This window comes from Eutrigla gurnardus (genome assembly GCF_963514095.1).
Source record: "Eutrigla gurnardus genome assembly, chromosome: 15".
In the NCBI taxonomy this organism is placed as follows: Eukaryota; Metazoa; Chordata; class Actinopteri; order Perciformes; family Triglidae; genus Eutrigla; species Eutrigla gurnardus.
In genome coordinates this window covers 9,908,530-9,932,372 of record NC_139938.1, presented here as the reverse complement: position 1 = coordinate 9,932,372, position 23,843 = coordinate 9,908,530, and the positions used below count along the sequence as shown (strand labels likewise).

At 41.2% G+C, this 23,843-nt stretch overlaps 1 protein-coding gene across 4 annotated transcripts; it reads right to left on the bottom strand.

The window, feature by feature from the left end:
• Nucleotides 1-941: 941 nt before the first annotated feature.
• bbx (BBX high mobility group box domain containing) lies at nt 942-23,843 on the bottom strand. Of its 4 annotated transcripts, none has more exons than XM_084028650.1 (16): nt 23,727-23,843; nt 20,837-20,913; nt 15,257-15,428; nt 14,909-15,166; nt 14,236-14,440; nt 14,088-14,155; nt 13,904-13,978; nt 13,220-13,303; nt 11,941-12,006; nt 10,701-11,568; nt 10,473-10,605; nt 9,729-9,880; nt 9,479-9,568; nt 8,983-9,177; nt 8,320-8,512; nt 942-5,086 (listed from the first exon to the last, which is right to left on the bottom strand). In XM_084028650.1, the coding sequence occupies exons 3-16, from the start codon at nt 15,413-15,415 to the stop codon at nt 5,008-5,010; spliced, it is 2,625 nt and encodes an 874-aa protein (XP_083884776.1). In that variant the 5' UTR covers nt 15,416-15,428; nt 20,837-20,913; nt 23,727-23,843; the 3' UTR covers nt 942-5,007. The 4 variants fall into 4 exon arrangements, with proteins under 4 accessions (XP_083884776.1, XP_083884779.1, XP_083884778.1 ...); XM_084028653.1 differs by having other exon boundaries at nt 9,494-9,568; XM_084028652.1 differs by having other exon boundaries at nt 14,909-15,163.

The window sequence follows — 23,843 nt, the reverse complement described above, 5'->3', positions numbered from 1 at the left end:
ATGTATAGAATAGTATGTAGTATGTATAGTATAGTATAATATAGTATAGTATGTATAGTATAGTATAGTATAAAAAAGTATGTATAGTATTGTATAGTTTAATATACTATAGTATACTATAGTATAGAAAAGTATGGTATTGTATAGTTTAATATAGTATAGTATAGCTTTTGGGATTGAGCGCCATACAGAATTATTACTCAACCGCCAAACTGGTTTTGTTGGTTTTATACTGCATTACATTCCAATAATTTATATTTTCATTACAGTAGTTTATTTGTGTGCACATATATTACAAAAAGGATTTCTGTATCCAAGGCTCTTAATTTAATTTAAATGAATACCAACTCAGTGCCAGCTTCAAAAAATATGTCATTTGTAAACATGTAAATAAGTAGTTAAAAATCACCAAATATTGCACTCTGTTCATAACCTAAACACCCACTTTAAAGATTTCAATGCAAATGTAAAATATAAATGTGTCTCATATTAAGATGTAACCAACGGAACAAGTAGAAATGATAAATTATTGGTTCCTGTGCAGAGGTTAAGAGACTGAATTTAGTCAAAATCTGCAACTAGGATGTGCAATTTACATACAGTGTCATTCATTAGAAATATTAGAAAGTAATTTTGTTGTTCAAAATGCCCCATCGGCCATTTAAAAGCAGGCAGTGGGCCATATGTTGGCAGGGTGTAGTGTGGTGATGTAGTGTCAGTTGTGAGTTTGAGTTATTGCTAGTGTTATTCAAATGTAAAACATGTATATGGGAATGACTTCTGTTTCTATTCTGTAACATTCTTATTAGTATTAAATACATATCTTCTAGTGTGTATGTGTTGACCTGTGAGGAGATAATGAGTCCTGGACAGTCTAGTTTCAGGTGAGCGCAACAGTGTGTTCAACAAAGCAGCAGGAACAACAAATCTTTTCACACAGATGCAATAGATGTTATTTTAATAGGTGTTCAAGAAGTAATAGTTGCGTCAGCAGAAAGTGTAAAAGGAATAATAGTTGCATCAGCAAACAGTGTTATGACATAGGAGTTGTGGGTGGGGAGGGAGGCTGGGTGGGTGGCTGAGGGATCCCTCACTAAGCAGGGGTTCCAGTAAGGCAAGGCTGCATTTAACCACTGGGCTGTAACAATTAAAAAACACACTTCAGTCTTGATGATTACCAGTAGCATAAATTAGATGAAGCACATGTTGTACAAACCTATCGGAGGAAAGAGACTTAAAAGATCTGGCAGAACCTCTTCACAAAAAAACAAAAACAAAAACAAAAAAAAAAGAAAAGAAAGCCATGATCTACATTCCAGTAAAGGGTAGATTATTTTATACACATTCATGTATAAATGGATGCATATTCATTTGTATATTTTATTGTTTTTTTTATTTAACTAAACCTATAAAACAGTAATAAATAAGTTGAAACTCAAGCATTCAATCTGATTTCAGGAACGTCCTCGTTTTATAAACTGTCCTGTTCAGACTTTCACTTTTAACTGCTAAAGGAAAAAAAAAAAAAAAAAAGTAGCAAACCAGGGAAAACTATTGTCCCACCACTCAAAATGCAAGAATCTCTCAGTTATCTGTCTCATGGATGCTCACACAGTACAGTAAGTCCTTTGGACTTAAAACCTCCACACATTTCCAATGAGTTCGCAGCACAGCAGCTTTCCTGTCATGAGAACTGTTGGTTGAACGAACTATGCACCTAAGGAACAGTATACCATCATAGCATACGTACAGTACAATCAAGACTGAATTAGAAAAATACAGGTACAAAATGATTACATTCAAGAAGACAGTACTAGCACAAAAGGGTATTATAGTCATTTAGGTAACTAATATAGGAATTTCAACTTTATAGAAGCATTTTCTAGATAGAAAAGGTGAGGGGATGGGAATGACAGTATATTATGGCTGTTTGTTAGATGTGTGGATTTGTTATTGACTGGATAATTTCCATAGTGGGTTAAAAATTATATATTTTCTTCAAAGACTAAGTTCATTTTGGTTTGGGTCATAAGGTGCAAATACTGTATATTAAAAGAGGCCTTGAGCGGTACCCTTTTGTTGCACTCCATTCCAATTCTGGGCTCAAACATGGAGGAAATCCCATGAGATACACAGGATGAATTGTGCTAATATAGTTACCTGAAGATTTACACACCTGGGAAATGCAGTGCAACCGTTATGCCAGTTTTCTTTCTTTAAAAAAAAAGAAAAAGAAAAAAAGACAGGATTGCCTTTTGAATATACCGTTCCCTTTTCTTTGGCAAACGTCAATAAACGCACTTGCTATAAGCAAATATATCTCTATGTTGGGGGAAGACAATTTCTTTGTCTTTGCAAAGAATTACACTGATGTCAGTGGAAGAACTATACAGTTTACTGCTTGGATGATATCATCCTAAATGTAACTTTTCTTCTCATATCTGAAAAAATAGATATACTATTTATTATTAGGATTATCATAAAGCATAATGTGGTTCACTTAAGCTTCAGGGGGAAACATTTGCAGTTCGTTTGTGAGAGAATAAGGACAAATTTAGAGAGGAATTAGAGATTTGTTGCATGTACTATACTATTTGTACACAAGGGCCTACATAAGCAAAACATTATTACCATGTAACAATACCTTGGTATAGGAGACATTTCAAGACGCTTGAGTTCTCTAAGACCCAGTCATTTCATATCGGTTTGTAAGGTCATCAATTGTCCACAAGTTCTCTGAACACTTCTATCCAAGAAACGGTGATGCAGTCACAGTCCAACACACCTCCAGAGGTGATAAGACCAGCTCGTTGTATAGAGACTGTGCATCTTCTCTGCTTGTTTGCTTAGCAGTTTAAGCATAGATGCAATCATCGTCTATGAGCTTGATCTTTTTTTTTTTTGACAACATTCTTTATCCAGTAAACTTGACCTCAGGAAAAAGCATAAAGAGGGCCGAGTAAAAAGAGCATCAGAAATGCACACACGTTAACAGAAGAACGATCACATAGAAAAACAAAGAGCTATAAAAGTTAGAAATGCGAAATCGAAAATGTGATAAATAAGTATTGGTCTCCACAGAGGAACAAAAGGCTGCTGGGTGAGGAGACGGGGGGAGTTGTTAGGGAGTCTGTAGCTCTTGGTTACCCTCCACACCTGTGGCAGCTCTTCCAGGTTCCTGGAAGACAGCAAACCTGCAGCTGAGCTGCTTCTTGTTCCTCACTACTACAGCAGATTAACTGTAAACAAAGTGATGACCAAGACGGTGACATGGAAATGGAATGATTCTGACCAAACATTAATAAAACAAAGCAGAAAATAAAGAACACAACATTGTTTCTAAATATAAATACTTCTAAAAAAAAAAAAAAAAAAAAAAAAAAAATCAAAATATTGATTACATGTGACCTCTGAGTAGACCATTACTTGGCAATAAAATCTCAAAAGGCTGATAGGACAAAAATGGGGAATTTGTTTTTAAATGCCTCGTCTCCATCCGTGCTGTGAGGAACCATAGCATTCTGATGATCACACATTAAATCAATATTTGTTTCTGCACAAAACTAGGTTTCTGTATTGTGTTTTTCCCCGCAAATTGCTAATTTTTATGAAACGTGTAGTAGAAAATAAATGATCCACATAGATGAACAAACTGTGGATCCTTTCTAGAGGAACTGGTGGCTGGCTTTAGCCGGGTCCTGAGGACATTGAAGACACTATTGAGAGGCGTCGGATGGCGTCAGAACACTGGGACTGGTAGAGACGAGGCATTTCATTACCCTTCCAAGAGCAACTTAAACTTCAGCTACAAATTAGTGCAGTGCATGTGGAATTAAAAAACACCTATTCCATGAAATAAGTTGCACACAAGGAATTAACCTTTCTAATTGCTACGCAAACTGCAATAAGATCAAGTATTGACAAAACTGCATTTCACTATTCAAAAATGTTTACGCTGACTTTAGGACCATGATGGCATTGAGCAAGAAGCTGGTTCTAGGTCTGAGTGGAAGGGTCTAGGTGGGAGGGTTAAGGCTATATCTGAATCACTTTCACGCAAACCTCGCCATCGCAGGAAGAGGTTTTAAAGCCGACCTACTAACCTGCTTGACAGGGACACTGTGAACCCACTACTAAAGAATAAGCAGGGCAACAAACACCCTCAACTATAGTCATCTCTAGTTCAGATGCAAAGGATGCACAGGTCTATTCTTACACATTCAGTCTAACATGATTATTCGTAGCTACCACAAACTGTTTGACAGTAGCATCATAACTTACATATCAAATACTCAACCATGATGTCTTTGTAGTTCGAGTACACCAGATCAGTGTACCACAGGGATGCTAACACGAAGCAAGTCGTTGGTAATGGAAGTCTATCATCATGATCATTTACCCTGGTTAAAGTCATTTTGGGTTGAAGCTGGAAGGAATGGAAGGGATAAGGACTATTCAAATACAGAGGTATTCTAGCAGAGGTGGAGGGAACTCTTCAGTAGGCGTGTGTGTGAGGTAAAAAGGTGACAGAAAGCTGTGTTCGCCTAGAAAACAGATGCAGTGTTGGGTTTCTTTGTCCTACCTAGAATGCTATTTTCCTTTTTTGAAATCGCAAGACTTGACCTTAAAAATGGCCTCTATTTGACAAAACGGTGCACAATAAACCCATGACAACCATCTCTATAAGGGAAGCCATGCACTGGGGGGGACAGCTTGGTTCTTCCACAGGCCCACACAGAGCATCTAAAGGGGGTTGAGAGGAGTTGAGAAAGGCATCCTCCCTCAAACCAATGGAAGGCTTTCAGGGAAAACACTGAGATAGCGAGGGGCAGGGAGGAGGAGAGGGTCTCTTTCCCCCCCACCAGGAACCCGAGCTCAAGCAAATTCACCACACGGGTAAGGTGGAGTCCGTCCGAAGCTTCCTGATCAAGTCTCCATTCAGTGTAGGAAAATAACGCTCCTCTTGTCAATGTCCATGTCGTGGCTTCTCATTATAGCAGCAGAGTTTCACTGATCAGCGCAGGAGATGAGGACCGGAGTCTGGGCGAGCTCTTTCTTCGGATTCTCAGCCAAGCCTCTCTGGCCTCTGAAACGGGACATTAAGGAACACTTTACTCGTTTTCTCCCCATAAATGTGTCAGTTGAGTTGAGGTGCAGTGTTAACTTGGGTTGAGAAAGGTGATACTTAAAAGGAGACACAATGAAGACTGACAAAATGGACCTCATGCAGTAACTTTTTAGCATTCTTAACCTCATTGACTGTTCTCTGAGATCTGTTTGAGTGTTACAAGTCAGATCCAGCAAACCCTCTTACCTGCACAAGCTTGTTAGAAATTGCTCGTTTCAGCTTGTTTCGGGGCACTCCATTACGCCAATGATCAAATCTCACAACGTGCCATATAAGGTTCTCCTTTGTGGGCAGGTTTCATTCCCCCAAAAAAGTCAGCAAAGAGACAGCAGCCAATGAATAACGGCTATATTGTGTTTACCAGTGGATGGAGTCATGTTAGGGGACCTACACATTCTACAGCTGTCCACACCGTCATCGATGAGCTGGACTGGGACCGAAACAAGATATGAAGCAAGATGCATGCAGGCATTTGGCTGAAGCCAAGTGGTGCATGACTATAATGGGATGTGGTCGAGTTAATGTGACTGTCAGAGGGAGAATAAGAGAAGCCATTGTATTACAGGTGATGTTGCACCGTCAGGTGTTCCTATGGGGGATGTTCCCCTGGACACAGACCAGCACAAAGACCCTGAGGTGGCTGCTGGAATTTTCCCAACAACTACAGAATTATAGAAATGGTCACACCTACTATATTATTCTTCAGATTGAGTCATTATGAATAAGGATCTCAGACATGATATGACAAAGGGAGCGTGAGGCAGGGTAGCATACAAAGTCAATGCAAAGATGCGATGGATGCAAATTCATGTTGGCACACGTGATGCAAATGAGGAACATGTGCATATATTATTATATTTAAATAATTCAACTTGAGGAAGAAATTCACGTGACGCTGTGTCACTAAAGCCTATCAGCGTTGAGATTCTCCTCCTGTCGTCCTGATGTTGCTGATTCACAAATGGAGGAAACAAATGTTGTCTCCTGTGTCTGTGGTCCCCCAGAGGTCTAGATAGTAGCTCATACTAGTCTAGAGACCAGACCAGACTATGTGGAGAAACCAGAGACTGTCTGTAGTCCCCCAGAGGTCTAGATAGTAGCTCATACTAGTCCAGAGTCCAGACCAGACTATGTGGAGAAACCAGAGACTGTCTGTAGTCCCCCAGAGGTCTACGATAGTAGCTCACATTAGTCCAGAGACCAGACTAAAACTATGTGGAGAAACTAGAGACTGTCTGTGGTCCCCCAGAGCTCTACGATGGTAGCTCACATTAGTCCAGAGACCAGACCAGACTATGTGGACCTTATCTGGAGTGTTGATGTAGCAGCTACAATGTTAGCATAGCAATAATTATCAACAGTCAGTTTATTAACTAAAGTAGATGTCAGTCAGGACTCAGGAGGACAGGCAAGCGAGTAAAGTGTACTGCTGTGGACGAGGGGAACAACAAAGCCTATTTTAGCCTCCTAAAAGAAAGACCAGATAAAAAAGGGTACACTATATTCAGAATGTTGTGCCTGCTTTAACTTGCAGTCACAACAAGTAAAAGGAAGTAAAACTGATCCATGCTCCCTTCTAGGGATGGGACCATATGCGGTTGTATCATGGATCATTACACTCACAATAAATTGATCACGGTGATAATCGAGATAATCATGAATAATATAGTCACCAGTGGCTTGAAAAAGCTGTCTGGTTCGTTATCATTGTCAGCGAATTATCATTAAGCAGCGAAGTATCATCGCCATGCCTACTCTCCATTTGTAACAACAGCAGAGATACACTTCACTTTCAATTCAGTTCTCCAGTAGAACATATTGTAAATATAGCATACACTTAAAATGATGTGGATACTTTGAGGTGAACCTTTCGTTTCGGTGTTGCTGCTGCCCCCGTCCACGGCAACAAGTTGCTTAGTTCCTGTGCTGCCTGTCGTATCTCCAAACTGGAGGTGTGCTGACTGCCATCTCTAGGTACCTGTTACAACCCTACTTAAAGTGGCAGTCCGTAAGATTTTCATCTATTTAATTGTCTTTTAAGTTACTATCTATCAAAGAGTGAGTTTAAACAATGGTGATTGATCATGTGATCCAATAATAGAAGTGCTTGTACTTGCTGCTTTGCACAGAAATAGGATCTCCGTGTCTGTGGCGACATTCCCGCAAAATTCTAAATGAGTTTTAACTTTTTCCGTCAGTCAGCACGGTTGGTCTGCCCAGGTGGATCTACTCACGGACATATGCTGCATTTACTTGTAATCAGAAATCGGTAACTTCCAACTGCTGAGTCAGGCTCCCTCTAGTCTAAAGTGTTTGACACATACATTTAATTACTGCTGACTCACAATGGAGGATCAACAGGCAGAGAAAGAAGACCATTCAACTTCCAGTCCAAAGAAACAAAAAACTAATGGAAGTGAAGAAGGAAAGTCATCAAGAAGCAAAGTAACCGCCAACGAGGGAAAACCACTCCTTTCAGTGTGGAGCATTTGAAGGCATCACGCAGATGATAGACAGTTGACACTGTAAGGTGAGGGAGATGAGGTCCAGGAGGCTCACCTGCAGTTCCATCTACCGCCAAAGAGGCCGCTAGAAGCAACGCATGGCAAATCTTACGGACTACAACTTTAATAGCATCCAACTGTCCCTTTAACAGGCGTAGACAATCCAGAAAATAAGCTACAGCATGTGCTTAGCAGGAAACTATAATAATAATGATAATGGATTGGATTAGTATGGCGCTTTTTAAGATACTCAAAGCTCTCTGACAGGGTTCCAGGTTCCATTCATTCACACACAGTCATACAGGTGGTAAACTACGATAGTAGTCACAGCTGCCCTGGGGCAGACTGACGGAAGCGTGGCTGCCATTCTGCGCCTACGGCCCCTCCAACCACCACCTCAAACATACAGCAGTCATACACATTCACACGAGGCAAGCTGGGTGAAGTGTCTTGCCCAAAGACACAATGACCATGACACAGTGACAAGGGCGGGGATCGAACCACCGACCCTCCGAACATTGGCCAACCCGCCCCGTCACAAGTATTTTTCTAAATGAATCAATATCTTCTATAAACACACTTAACATTATTGTAAAAGTAAATGAGATGAAAAGCACACACTATATTGACTGAAGCGTGTTATAATCAACTCAACAGTGTCGTACAGAAGGTCGGCTTGGTCTCTACCTGTGAACGTTTTCCATGGCTGCCACCTCAGCGAGGGCCGCCAGGCTGAAGAAAGCAGGTAGCTCTTGTGGAACGGTGCTCCTCTCGGCCTCCTGTCCTCGGGGATTACTGTAGCACCCTTTTTCATTGCATAAAGTGTGTTGGGGTAATGGCTTCTTATCCTCTTCCTGGTTCAGGTCCCTAATTTTATCCTCTGTAAAAACAAAAAACATACAATTCTAATGAATACTTTTAATATTTTCACGTTCTAAAATTCTATGTAGAAATGAATATTTTTTATCAGTGGTCTAGACAATTCTAAAGCCTTGTAATCAGCTGAACCTATGGCTTTATTTTGAAGAGGTCTGAAGTACTTCCTCTCTGGGATTTCTCTAGCTTATCTCTAGCTACAGTAGCAACTTCTCAGCAATAATACCAAGTATATAACAACTAGTTGCATGAATTCAATGAGACAATATTATTTATTTGAATTTTGAAAATCTTCCATTTAAAACACTAAGATGTTTCTTTTCAACATACAGTTGTTAAAACTCCATAAACATGAGACGGAGACAGACAGAGCTTTCTCATCACACACTTACTGATCAATCAATCAATCAATCAATCAATCAATCAATCAATCAATCAATCAATCAATCAATCACTCACTCACTCATCACTCACCCTCGACTGGAGACACACTGCCATCAGCTGTGCGCACTAAGTGTGTGATCTTGGTCTTCCTAGCCTTCCTCTTCTGGCTGCCGACTAGCATCTCCATACTAGCGGCACCGTGGACATCTGGGCACATTATGGCAACTGGGGCACATGATTTGGCTTTAGAAGCTGAATCCAGCGCGGTGGAATCACTCTGTACCACTGATGTGGAGAAAAGGTTCAGTACGTGGGGTAGAGAGGACAATCAAATGTGTTTCAGTCTTCCTAACAAGAAGCTATGTTACAGATATGACACTTTATTTGTTTAGCATCATTGCGATTTAATCAGATTGGTTGTTGTTTTTCCACAAAGGCCTCAACAGCTAATTCTTAATAAATGATGATGTATGAAGTAATTCATTTCTTAATGAAGGAAACACGTGAATGTAGTAGATTAGAGGAATACGAGGCATCGGTTAAATCACCTGCTTCATAAAGCACAAACATCAACATTCTAGTTCACCTTTGTCCACTGCACCTGGTTTCTCCTTTTTGTTTTTGTGCTTCCTAACAATCTTGTGGAATGAAGTCTTTTTCTGAGATGGAGATGACCCTGATATAGCAAAAAAACAAAGGAAAAAAAGAGCATGGAAATGCTGTTATGGAGTCCAAAAGAGAAGATATGACTCTACAGGACATGGATGAGATGATGAGGGTATTCAAGAACAGTCACTGGTTTCATTAAGTGCTGAACTCTTTGCCCGTCTACTTACCTTTCCCAGCTTTAGAGACTTCCTCTTGGACAACAGAGGCGTCAGGCTTCTTCTTCTTGGCGACAGCAGTCCCTTTCTTATCAAACGTCATCGGGCTATACTGTGGCAGGCTGTTAAACTTCCTCTCAAACTCCTCCTCCAGTTTCCCTAGGCTGACAAGTGAGGTTCAGAGTTGACATAATTGAGCAGACAATCGATAGCCTGACCTACAAACAAAGCAGAGGTAGAAGCCCACGTCCATGTCCCTCCAGAGATTAGTGATGTATCGAAAACAAAGGAGAAGACGACGACAGACTCATCAGCACCAGGACTCTACAACTGCTACCCCGATTTGACATGCGTGTAGGCTATTTCTCTTCTGATGTTGGTTTTCCCTTCATCACGTGATCAGCTGTTTTTCATGTTGCTACGAGGTAAGCAATCGCCGTTTTCTCAGGAACAGAAAACACAGCTCTATACACAACCTGTAATACACTTTGAGTGTCTCTCCAGATGGGACTTATATTACTGGTGCACTGAAAATAATATATATATGGATATATTGTTTAATCTATACAATGGAAGTGGTGAGTGCTAAATTATTACTCATAGTCAGAATGTTGATGAAAAAGGTTTAGAAATAGTGGAATTTCAAACCGTTGAAAGAATAAATCCTGTCCAAAAGACAGACTAAATAAGCATGGCCTGTAAACAGCATTCTCCACAGAAAGGTACAACATAGTAATACAAGGAGACATAACTCACCCCTGTGAACATTCATCTTTGGACTTGGACTTTTTCAGCTTTTTAGGATTATTAGGTCCAATCTGAGAAACTGTCCAGCTGTCATCACTCCAGTTTGCGTCATGATCAGACGTACGGAAAGCACCTCTTTTACCTTCAAGACACAAAACACACAAAAAGAGAATTCATAAAACCTGCAGACTACAGTGTGCCTCCTACTGTTATTCGCCCGTGAATCAAAACGGATACCTCGGTCAATGTTGGCCCTCAGTGAAGTCAGCATTCCCTCAGAAACAAGCGTTTTGTACAAGGCGCCTTTGCAGCTCCGCTCTGATTTCCTGGAGCCGTGGCTCTCCGTGTTGGGGTCACCGGTCCCTTCACTCAACCGCTCCTTCCCCTTATCTTCCTCTTTGAGTTTAGCGGGTGACGGGCTGCCGGGGGAGTGATGGGGTTCCACCATGCTGCCCTGAAGGTCTGTGCTTTCTATACCTGCTTCTTCTGCTTCAGTCTTTGGACCAACGTCAGCCGTCTCTTCCTTCATTTCCACCTCAGAGGAAGTGTCCGGGCCGCACTGCCCCCTGTCGTCCTCCATCTCCATCTCCTCCTCTTTCTCTTTCACAGAGGTCTTGATTCTGGACTTACTCTTCTTTTTAGGCACACCAGAGTTCCCAGCACTAGGGCTGCTCTGGATCTTCTTCTTGGGCTTGTCCTCTGTGTCCTTCCAGGACCCTTTGGCCACTGCCTCGATTGTACTGAAGACACTGTCCACGTTTGATTCCCCATTGTTACACTTTTTGACGATCTTCTTTGCCGAGGAAGGGATCTCGCTGTTATCGTTTGACTTGGCCGCCTCTTTTTTCTTGCCCTTGTTTTTGACACGTGCATTTTGGCTGCTGAGTTGCGGGGGAATGGCTTCAGTGGAGGTAGAAGTGACAGAGGAGAGCAAAGGTAAGGGGGCTGATGTGTGAGAGGAGGCAGGACAGTCGGCGCCGTCGGCTTTCTCCTCCTTGATCTCCGGCTTGCCTGCAGTTTCCTGGAGAGCGGCTGTAGAGGAGCTGTCTTCTGGCTGCTGAGATCCCACAGGGTCCATCTTCCCTGCTTCAGACGCTAAGCACATCTAACCAGACACAACAACAAGACTCAATGTTACACAAATGAATATATCTAATACAACGTCTCTACATTTCATATCCATAGACTCTTTGATTTCGACTTATTGCATTAACGTTTTCTCTATTTTTTCTATTCATTTTGCCAAGTGCACGTCCTGATTGGCTCATGCTAATTTTCAGTTGCTGAATGGGTGCTTACATTTGGAGGAGAGTATTACTCATAGAGTCCAGTAGGGGGTGTAGGAATTAGAACGTCAATGTTTGCTTTTTTGGCAAATTTTCTAGTTGTAACTATTCATACCAACAAGCCAAACCATAAAAACATTATTAATGTTAATAAATGAATATAAATGTGTGCACACTGTCGGATGTCTCACCTCAGCAAGCTGGAACAGAGCAGACTGACTGCATGGTTTCTCTTCAGACGCCACAGAGGGAGATGACTGTGAACATAGAGTAACATTCTGTGTCACCGGTTGTTTTCATGGGATCACATTGCTTAACTTCCTAAACATAATATTATTATTTAGTATGAAATGCCCATTCACCACACAGCACCATGTTTACTGTTATAGTAGGAAAGATTTGTCCCAGGGACCCCTCTCTGGGTTACATGGCTTAATTGAGCCTAACATCCGGTATCATGCAGATGGTTATTACCTGGTTTAGGGATACTTAGTATGATATGAGATAAAACGCTGACAGCAGCTGGAACATTTAGTTTACAACAGTGAAATTAATATAATATAACCACATAACTACAACATTATAAGATGCTAAAACAATAATAATGTCCAAATTCTTAAAAGTTAGGATATAAGACTAAACTTGTATTATGACTATGTTTGCAATGCACATTATGAAGTTAAACATAATGTCAGACTGTTTGTGCTGCCAGAGCAGAGAGACGGAAAGCAGTTGATATCTGATGAGGTCTATCTGATTCAAACCCTTCATTTATTATCACGGGCTAATTAACAGTGTGTGCATTTGTTTTCTTCTAATAAAGACAACAAAGGGTGTACTTTGGATTTCCAATGGTCCTCACAGGTTACTCTGAGCTGCAGGGATGGAATAAGATACTAAAAGCATGAACACTGTCACGATGAAAGAAACCTGTAGTGTGATTGTTATTAACTGTGCAACGCATTTCTACAGATCTAGCTTCTTGATACCGGACAACCTGAGTTAAGGCCGAACATAAGTGATCTCTAAGGGTTTTGTTTGTTACAGCTGGTGCTTTTCTTTAAAACATCCTTCAACTCGTCTCTTGAAGGCATTCTGTATTTGCTCAATAAATATGAGGGCATCAAACTGCCGGATAAATTAAATATGTGACCTAATGTGTAGTACTGACATGTTTGCCTGAGGGTGAACTCAAATTAACATCATTCTGTTGCCATTTATTAATAAGACTGTGATGATTTATTTTCCACCGACGAGTACTATGACTGATTCAAATCTTCTTGTTTTTGCCGTGACTGGAGGAACTCACATTACACATAACACATGTCTGCTGTAAATAGGGAAGTAAGTCAGAAACCGTTTAAAAAGTTGCCTTTGCACTTTAATGATTCTGTCATGAACCAAAGTCACTACAAAGGCTGTGGATGATGATAACTGGCTCAGCGTTCATGAAGAGAAATGCAGTCTCACCTCCGCCAGTGAGGAAGCAGCAGCGCTCTTCACCCTGCTCTCCGCGAGGACGGGGACGCTGCTCGCTGTTGTCCGAGACGATATCTGCAGATTGAAATAAGGAGAGCAACAACTAGTCAATGCTGTTAAAGTTCAGAGTGGATTCAGTGGATCACCATTCAACCCTTCAATCCTAGTAATCTATTACCTAAGTATCTTTTAATACAAATATTACAATTCTTTGAGTTGGAAGTACTGAATAGGCTAGTAAGTAAAAGCTTTTGTTGTGTAGAATGATCCTGGTCATAACTAATGTGAATCACGATATTTTCCCAAAAACGATCAAAATATGCTTAAAACTTTTTAAATGGCGCTAAACTTATTGTACCCACTTTACATTTAGTTAAAAAAACAAAAACGATTATTATTATATAACAACGAATATTAATGAACATCCTTAGATGATCATAAATCATAAGGTCTACCTGTATATATAAAGGATACATCAATTAAAACTATTTATTTTTGTATCCTGAATTTTTTAAATAAAGCTATATTTTTCACTTCTCTACCATGAAAGCAAGCTCGACAGCTTTTTCCTCACTTGTAACCATATTTACGATTATGTCGTTAATGTAATTTTGTTATCGTGTTCCCTAGACAACCTCAAATATCCGGTCTGGAAAGTAAAGGATGAGAACACACCTCCTCCTCGTCCCCTGGAAAGGAGTTCTCCTCGCTGGCTGTATCAGGTAAACTCGGTTTAGTGCTGGAAGGGATCTAGAGACGTAAACAAGACCGAGGTTAGTCAGTCTGTTAAATTAAAACTAAATGAAAACCATTATAAGAGAGCTGGTGCATTACAAGGGTGCACCCATGGGTGACCTACCTCTCGGTTTGTGAGGGCATGTTCCCCAGCTAACAGCAGCATGCTAAGGCCTCCCATCTTGGTAGGATCTGACAACGACAGGGGTTACAAAAACAATCCAACAGTTTGTCATACTGCCAGTGAACGATCAATGTTTTACAATACGCACCTGCCATGGCGAAGTTTAACTGTGGCATGCTGTCAGGTTTGGGCACTTTTTTGGCAGTGGGAGAGTCCTTGGTTGAGTTGGAAGAGAAGGACCAAACTTTTTTGCGGGGGTTGCTGACTGGCTGACAGGAGGGGCTCTTCACTGGTTTGCTGGTGGTGGGACACCACTTGTAGCCCGGGTTGGCCTTCATAAAGGCATCCTTGTACTGAAAGACAATAACTGATTAGGTGACAAGCAAAACTCCCTGCTCCTGGTTTCAAATCATCAAATCTCAATCATAGTAAGTCACTATTAACATGACAAAATATGCAACAATCAGTTAAAATTAGTTAAAATTTGGGAAAATCTCATTATTTCTGAGGAGTTAAAAAGTCAGTGTATGTGCTTAACGAGGACCGTGTGATCAGATATGATTGACACAGGAATCATCATTTGGGTCACAACTGACAGGTGTAGTAGATGATGCACTGCATTGTGGGATTGTATCTTCTGAAACTTGTGTATCAAAACATCGGACAGTAAATCAATGGTTCACTTTCTTTTGTTACAATCGTGAAGCTCTATGAGCCAAACTAGGAGTTTATCACAGGACTGAAAATAATGTTCCAAACTGTTAAGTTACTTTAGTGTTGCTGTAAGAGAGAGGTAGACATCATGTGAATCCAAGGCTCACCTCCTTTGCCATGTCGGTGTATTTCTGCTTCTCTTTGGGCTCCAACACGGCCCACCAGTCAGCCAGGATCTTGGTGGCCCCGCGGTTATCCAAGCGAGGGTGTTCCTGCCGCACCAGGGAACGGTGGCGTTTGCAGAAGAGGAGGAAGGCATTCATTGGCCGCCGTGCCCGCTGCTCAGTCGAGTCCTCCTCCACTTCCTCTGTCGTGGTTCCACACTGGACCTGCAGGGCCTGGTCCTGGCCACACAGCACCGGCTGCTGTGAACACATTCAGAAACCGTCGGATGTGATGCTGTGCCATGTTTTGTTCTGTCCATGTGACAAATCTATTGTTGTCAACGCACTCACCTTCTCCAGCTCCTCTTCATCCTCCTCTTCTTCCTCCTCTGAGAAATCCAGAGCCTTTTTGGAGAGAAGTGGGTGCCACTGCAGGCACTTGCGTTTGGGGCGCTTGCCAGTAACCTCGCCTGCAACAGGTGGCTCCTTGCCCCTTCCTCCACCCTTCATGGTACTACCGCACCTAAAGAAACAGATCGGGCACACCATAAGATCATGTCTATACTCAAGATGCACAGTGAAAACATGCACCATTAGTTCTCCATTCTCTAATGGAAGCAAGGATACCTACTAATAAAATAGTTTGTGATAGAGGTTTGTAATTGTACTCCCAGTGATGTGGATGAAGGGACCAGAACATTCAATACATTTAAGCAGGTTTGCAATATAATATAAATATTAGTGACTAACATTGACCATAATTCCAAACCAATATAATACATATAAATACAGATCTGTAATAAATTAAGTCGAATTAAGTAAATTCAGTGCTGTCACGAATATCAAAATGAGTTGAAGTTTGGCTTCCAGCTGTCGAATAAATCATGAATGCCAAAAAATGGGAGCTGATCTGTGTCCATGTCAAATTAAAGCATTATAAAAGTGTGATTCATTTACAGCTAAAAGTCTCTTTAAACCTCTCAATTACAGCTTCCATCTATGCTTGGTTTAATTTAACATGAGCGAAGGCAGCAAAGGAAGAAGCCAAATTATCCCCCAACTGACCATTATTTCATTAGCCTTAATTTTATATGCTCATTTTCGGCCTTATCTGGCCTTGGAGGATCCGCTCATACTCTGGGAGCCATGAGTTACATAAACAGCACTGCAAAAGATGAACTAGGACAAATTCAAATAAAAACCTTAGACTGCTTTTTCACATAAGATGCCAGCTTATATTGAGATATATCAAATACGTATCACTTAGAAAATGTAGGTCATCCTCTGATGGAACCGTGGTCAGGTTATTGATAAAAACCATGACCTTTAACTACATTCATGATTGTGACTCACTGGCAGGAAGCAGTGCAATATTACTGAACTACATTGTGTTTGAAGCCGTAGCAAACAGGGAAATTGAGTTCTCAGACACTTTTAATTCATCATCATCATTTTGCATAATCAAAGACGGGAGAAGACGTAGTGTACCTGCTTTTTTCATGTGGAATTGTGGGCATTTTTGCATACATTTTACACTGAGAATCACTGTGGAGAACTAGGTAGCCAGTAATCATTAGAAAATCATTAGTTCCACTTCCTTCCCTTTTGGATTGTCTAAATTTGAAGCTAAATACACACCAAGAGTAGAGCCGGCCAATTTATCGATATCAGTCCATCTTCACCTATCTCAGATATATTGTGCTGTCCAATTCACGCCGATATGAAAACTTTTAAAGAATATAATGCCGAAAAATATGTCTGCATTATTTAGAAAGGGTGTCATCGCAAACGCTCCTATGTACTACACTATGCCAAGCAGTGTGAATTGTGAGACAAGAAGCGCTTGCAACATGAAGTACAAGAACCAAGTCATCTTAGCAAAATACAGCTGGAGCCAAGAAATTAACTGTATATTTCTGCATCTTGCTCTTGCCTGGAGAAGAAAATGACTCGCTGGATGTGCCTACCCAGTATGCCTTGCTGGAAGACCAACCCATCCTCCACATCTAATCAAGGTGTCTTAATGCTAACATTACTGTAGCTATGATGCTATCCGGTGCAACGACAGGACCAGAAAAAGAAACGTTCTCCTGGTCCCGAGGTACCGGGGGGCTGAGCACCACAGCAGCAGAGACAAACCAACATGGGGGAGATTTTTTAAACTACTTTTATATGCCGTTTCAGTCTTAAATATCAGATTGTGTTTACTCCCTAATATTAATATCAGTCCCAACAATCCAGTGTCAGCTCTTAAGGAGAGGGAAGAATACATCACATGACTAATTATTTAAATCTCACAAGAGGAGTACAGAGAAAATAGTCTTCTGTAAGCTTTGCTCTTCTCTGTTACTGGTCACTACAAGAGCTGCACAGGATCAATAATGACCTTTGAGTTTTCTGTGCTAAAGTGGTCACTGAGCTGTAGACCTAAAGAGTTGATCAAGTCGTAGTTAAGTAAAGTGATTTATACGTTTAATATTATTTGATTATATCATGTGACCACATTTAAGAGGAAATCGTTTCATAAAGAATTAGGAGAATTTAGTTCCATTTCAAAATTCCATAATATTCCAGACTGACATTTCCAAAGTTCTCGTTAGATTTTTCAAACCATATTTGGTATTGTGACTTTGTGAGCTTGCATATGGCTTAAAATTCACGCCTGCCCTATGTTGGAGATGTTGAACAATTTTACACAACTCCATAGACTGTAAATAAGTAGTGGACATATTCATCTTGTTGTCACCCATTGGTTTGTGGACTATGGTTTTGAAGCCTTGTGTTCAATTTTTGCAACCAGTGAAGGAAGTGACCATATTTGGACTGCGGAGGAGAACACGTGGCAGAGCAGCACCACAAGCATAAACTTTACTGGATCTGGATCCATCTGGATTCTGTTGAAGCTGCTAACAAACTTAGCTTCACAATTCAAGGTCAACTTTATAGCTAATTGTTAAAATAATCTTAGTAGATTTGCATTGGTAGCGTGGTCGCGATGCTAGCCTGGTAGCGATGGTAGCCTAGTAGACGGTAGCAATGGTAGCGACACTATCCTGGTAGCAACGTTAGCCTGGTAGTGAAGGTAGCCTGTTAGTGAATGAAGCCTGGTAGTATGGTAGCCTGGTAGCAATTGGAGCCTGGTAGTGAAGGTAGCCTGGTAGTATGATAGCCTGGTAGTGAAGGTAGCCTGTTAGTGAATGAAGCCTGGTAGTGATGGTAGCCTGGTAGTGAAGGTAGCCTGTTAGTGAATGAAGCCTGGTAGTGATGGTAGCCTGGTAGCAATTGGAGCCTGGTAGTGAAGGTAGCCTGGTAGTGAAGGTAGCCTGGTAGTGAATGAAGCCTGGTAGTGAATGAAGCCTGGTAGTAAAGGTAGCCTGGTAGCAATTGGAGCCTGGTAGTGAAGGTAGCCTGGTAGTGAATGAAGCCTGGTAGTGAATGAAGCCTGGTAGTGAATGAAGCCTGGTAGTGATGGTAGCCTGGTAGCAATTGGAGCCTGGTAGTGAAGGTAGCCTGGTAGTGAAGGTAGCCTGGTAGTGAATGAAGCCTGGTAGTGAATGAAGCCTGGTAGTATGGTAGCCTGGTAGCAATTGGAGCCAGGTAGTGAATGTAGCCTGGTAGTATGATAGCCTGGTAGTAAAGGTAGCCTGGTAGTGAAGGAAGGCTGGTAGTGAAGGAAGCCTGGTAGTGAAGGTAGCCTGGTAGTGATGGTAGCCTGGTAGTGAATGTAGCCTGGTAGTATGATAGCCTGGTAGTATGATAGCCTGGTAGTAAAGGTAGCCTGGTAGTGAAGGAAGGCTGGTAGTGAAGGAAGCCTGGTAGTGAAGGAAGCCTGGTAGCGATGGTAGCCTGGTAGTGATGGTAGCCTGGTAGTGATGGTATTGAGGCCGTGGTCGCAAACTGTCAATCAACAGGTAGCCCAGCCCTAAAGCATCCTTGCTTTCTGGTCTGTTTGACTAATTGGCCCATAATACTAAATTAACATCATGCTGGATTGAAGAAGACTTAAAACGAGAGACTGAGATCATAAACTCATGTTTATAATGTTTACTGAGATAATAAAGCAAATGTAAATCAAGAAGTAGGGTCATTTTCTCATTGACTTCCATCCCCCTGGTGGCTAATAGAGAGAATGCAAGTTTAAGGCACTTCAGCCTTGGCTTCACATTTCAGAAGTGGAGGTTGCCGCCTGGTTTAGCTGCCATACATCTCGCCTTGCTTGCGATGACATGGAGCTCGCTCCGGCCCATGCTCAAACATATACAAAGGACTTTGTGCTCTTGTACAGAGTTGTATGTTCTTGTTCTAGAAGTGGTGGTGATTTGAGAGGAACTTGTCATTTACTTGATTATTTCCATTTGATGTCATTTATACTCAGTCCACTATAGCTCAGAGGGAAATATTGTTTTAACTTTTATATTTATGTGACAATTTTAGTAATAGCTACAATGCGGATTCAGATTCTTAATACAAATTATAAATCAATGAATAAACTATGATGCATCGTTAAAGATATAATATGCAGTCATATTGTCTGTTGTTTTTAGCATTTAAAATGAATCCCTTCTCTCCAGCTCAAAGAGCGAGCAAGAGCAGCGGTGGTCGAGCGAGCTAGAGAGTGAATGAAGAGAGGAAGCAGCTTTCGTGAGAACAAAGCCATGAGTCAGAAGAATAAATTGATCCATTATTAAAAAGAAAAGCAAACATACATGCAGAGGGCAGCATCTCTGCAGATACAGACACTCGCACATACTGTACGTCTAGTGGGCCATAAGTGACGATGTAGTAAAAGTATTAAGTTCATTAAGTAGTTAGCTCCATCTTCTCCAGCTGCAACATTAAAGTGGTGAACAAACTAATGCATCATTAATTAACACAATAATATAATATATTGTTCTGCATAACAAGTACTTTTACTTTTGGTAATTTGTACTTAAGTTCAATTTTGAATGCAGGAGTTGTAAATGTATTTTTCACTAGTCTGATTTTAATAAGACCCGAGTATTTCTTCGGCTGTTCAGATATGAATGGTGATGATGCCGCGAAAAACAAATCTAATTCTCAAGGCATGGCAAGTGAGGTGGGGTCCATGTTTCTCATATATATATATATATATATCACATAAAATACAGTAGCTTGCATAAAACAATTGGTTTCCAGTGAATATTATCTGACAAGCAAGCAGACACATCTGACAGCAGGCAGATGGAATAGAAAAAGATATCATAACTGACATTAAACGTATGAGGTAGGGCATGTTTTTTTTTTATTGGTGGAAAGCTCATTGGTAGGAGAAGAAAAAATAATCCCATGTCTCTGATTAACTGCTTTATAGATATAGATGCAATATTTGTATCCATTCCTTCAAAATCAACTGGCCTCTTTTTGCATACTTTAAGGTTACATCTCCTACCAGTGCAATTTTAAAATTTAAAACTTTAAAAACAAATTTCAAATTAATAAGGAGTAAATGTTTAAGCTGCAAAAAGTTGTGAAGTTTGACACATTTATACTATTTTTATTTTATTTTATTAAATGTCAATTTAATTCCCCCATACTGTGAACCCTGCTTATAACGATCTGAATCTCTTATAATGACCTGAATCACTATTATTATTCAGGATAACAAATAAAATTGCACTAGGGAGAGATATGCACCCTATAACAGCTGTGTTCTCTTTTTATTACCTGCATTATTTTCATGTTCTGCACACACACCAATCAGTGGAATGCCTTAACATCAGTAATTAAACATCTCTGTATTATTTCATTTATTGGTTTGTATTTCTCAATGTTTACACTTGTTCTGTGTGTGCGTGTGTGTGTGTGTGTGTCACAAGTGAAGCTAACAATCAATGAATGAAAGATTGGATGTATCCTCGCGGACATCGTCCTGTGTATGCATGTATGAATGTGGAAAACAGGGATACTTACAGAAGAAAAGCTATGGGAATTCTGTATGAGTGATGAAGATGAATCTGCCAGAGCCCTTTTCATGCAATGACGATGACCTATAAAATACAAGACAGTGCTCTCAGTCATGCGTTACACTGTCATCTCCACAACAATGTTCCAACAACACGAGCTCGGCTGCGGGAGAAACGTGTGCGAAGCAACTTTCACAGATCGATCGTCATTAACGCGGCGTTAGCACAAGACCTCGTCAGAGTACGGTGGGACATTTTGTCTGATCTGATTACTGATCACTTCAATCGTGCAGTCGATCCGCCCTTGTGGCGAAAACCAAAACATGTAGGCCAGAACCCTGCGACCACTGGATGCATTTCACACAACATGATACAGCCGACATGCAGCGGGCGCAGTTGCAGTGAGCATTTCGCTGCGCAGAGGTTTAGCGTTAGTTTGTGTCCTCCAGGTAAAACTGCTGATGCCCGATCGGACTGTCCGTCTCGCGGGGAGGTGAAGTCTTGAGCTACTGTGTCGAGCTTCTCGCGCACAATAATAGCACTAAAAAATGTGTGAGGTGTGCGACAACGCGACCCGTTTGCCTACCTAACGTGCTCCTACCTCGAAGCACACATTTTCATCTCCGTGAAAAATGTCGATCTGAGCTCTGACAAGACAGACGTGCCGAATGAGAGTCCATCTTGCTTTGGTTTGGAGGAGAAACCCCAAGTACCGTACAGTAGTGGGGATATTTCACTCCTGTCAAACTCTCGGATGACTGTCGTCGAAATGTCTCCCACTCCGAGGGGAAAACATCCACAATGATTAATTAAACTGGGGATTTTCTGTCCAGGCACATGCATCTGTGGACAATGTTTTGCTGGCCAGTGGCTCCATTTCCTAGCAGTGTTACTAGGAATAAAAGTAGCTAGTTAGCCTGCTAGCTCTACAGCCTGCTAACTGGACGTGTCACGGTTTTTACATGCAATGGTTTCCGAAGCAGCCCAAGCTTCTTCAACAGCTGCTGACACAACTCGTGGACGAAACTGCGATACATATAGTCGTCTGCGCTGTTGCAACTGTTGGTTTACATCCATCGCGGGTTTGTGGATCCGATGCGGATCGGAAAGGGGGGGGGGGGCAAGTCATACCAGCTCACTGAGAAACAGTTGCTTGCCATTTATTTCACACGGCGATTTGAGACAGGAGAGCAGAAACATTTCAGCGGGCGGTAAACAGCGACAACGAGGTCTGTTTATAACACTGATTATCAATGAAATGTCGATGGGAAACACATACATTCAAAGGGGAAATCCAGCAGGCGGACATCATGTCCACAGCAGCGATAATAACAATTTTTCGGAGTGACTGACTGAGAGGTTGAGAAAACAGCGACCGGGTTTTAACGGGAAATCAATAAAAGCACAAGTTCTCTGTCATGAACGTCTCCTTAATGTCTGAACATACCTCTAATATCCTGCTCAAGTACCGTGGGGCCCTATCATCATTGGTGCCGTCCACCTTTTAACTTATTGACACATCATAACAGTTCAGCACTGGCTGTACTAAACACAGATGTGTCAAGTCCGTCAGAATAAGACACACGCAAGACCGGAAGCAAAGCGATTTGTGATCAAAATAAAATAGTGTTGGCAACGAAGCTCTTATTCTATGAAGCAATATTCAGGAAATCGTGTGCCCATCAAATGAGTAGAACGGATTCTGTCAAGACAGCAGATATTGTTCCGTGCGATGTGATCAAAACCTGAGTGTGATTTAAAGTTTTTGTTTTACATCCCAAATATATACCAATACAAAGAAGCAAATTCACGTTATGAAATAGGTCTAAGCTTTGTTATTATTTAGGCAAGGCAAGTTTATTTGAATAGTTGTTTTTTTTTAACAAAAAGGCAATTCAAAGTGCTTTACATATGACATAATATGACAACACACGACCTTATAAAACAGACACGCTTAAATAGGATTTTAAAAGAGTAAAATAAAGTAAAAAAAAAAATGTCATATGACACTATAAATAAAACTGAATAGAAAGAGAGGAGAGTTTGTATAAAAATATGATGGTCCCTGAAGCCCCTATGAGTTTCATTATGTAGCCAGACACCTGCTGAAAACATACTACCTGGTCTGTGTAGGTTGATATTGTACTTTAAAACCTGCAACATTTGAATCAAATTTCAATAATTCTCTCATCAATTCTCTAGACATTGTGAGTCTTGGGCATTTGGGGGCCCTTGGAGTCTGGGTCCTGGCACCCCTGGTGCCCACTTTGTGTTGTTGGTAATTATGAGACGTAATTACTGGCAGTAAAATGTACATTACACACATTGTACAAAACGCACGAAGTAGACTACTCTTTCCATCACGCAGTCAAACCCTACTTTTATTTTAAAAATGTCAACCGGAAGTCATCTTTTTTTAATTGCGTCTAACTCGACAGTGGTACAGAAACGCAGCACTTCGCTATATGATGAATTTTACTGTCGGCGAAGGCAACACATGAAACGACCTCGACCCACCAAAGTAACGGCAGCATGCGTTCACTCTGGCAGAAACACGGACTTGTTCAGTCATAGAATGTTATAGAAATCACTTTCGTTTTCCTCGAGGTGGGAGAAAATTCTCATCACAGCTATATCCCTCCCCTCCCCCGGTTTGCAAAGTGCTGCTGGCCTGTAACGCTCCCCGCTAACAACATCCCTGACTTAACTTTACCTCGCGGCACCGTCCGGCTGACAAAGGTCACCGAAAAGCTGCGGGCTGCATCACCAAACCCCCAAAAAGCATTTCCTAGACGCCGCGTACAGTTTAGTAACTACTTGTTTCCTGGGTGTCTGTGCGTGTGATATCTGGCACAAAGGCGTAGAGGAACGTACGCCGGCAGTTCAACACTACGTACCCGTCCGCAGCGAGCCAGTCACCGAGGGGACACTTGCTTAGGTCCTCTTAAATTGCTTTAGTCTTGAAATTATCAACAGTTTTGCAGCATACTGTACACATTGAACATATCCACCCC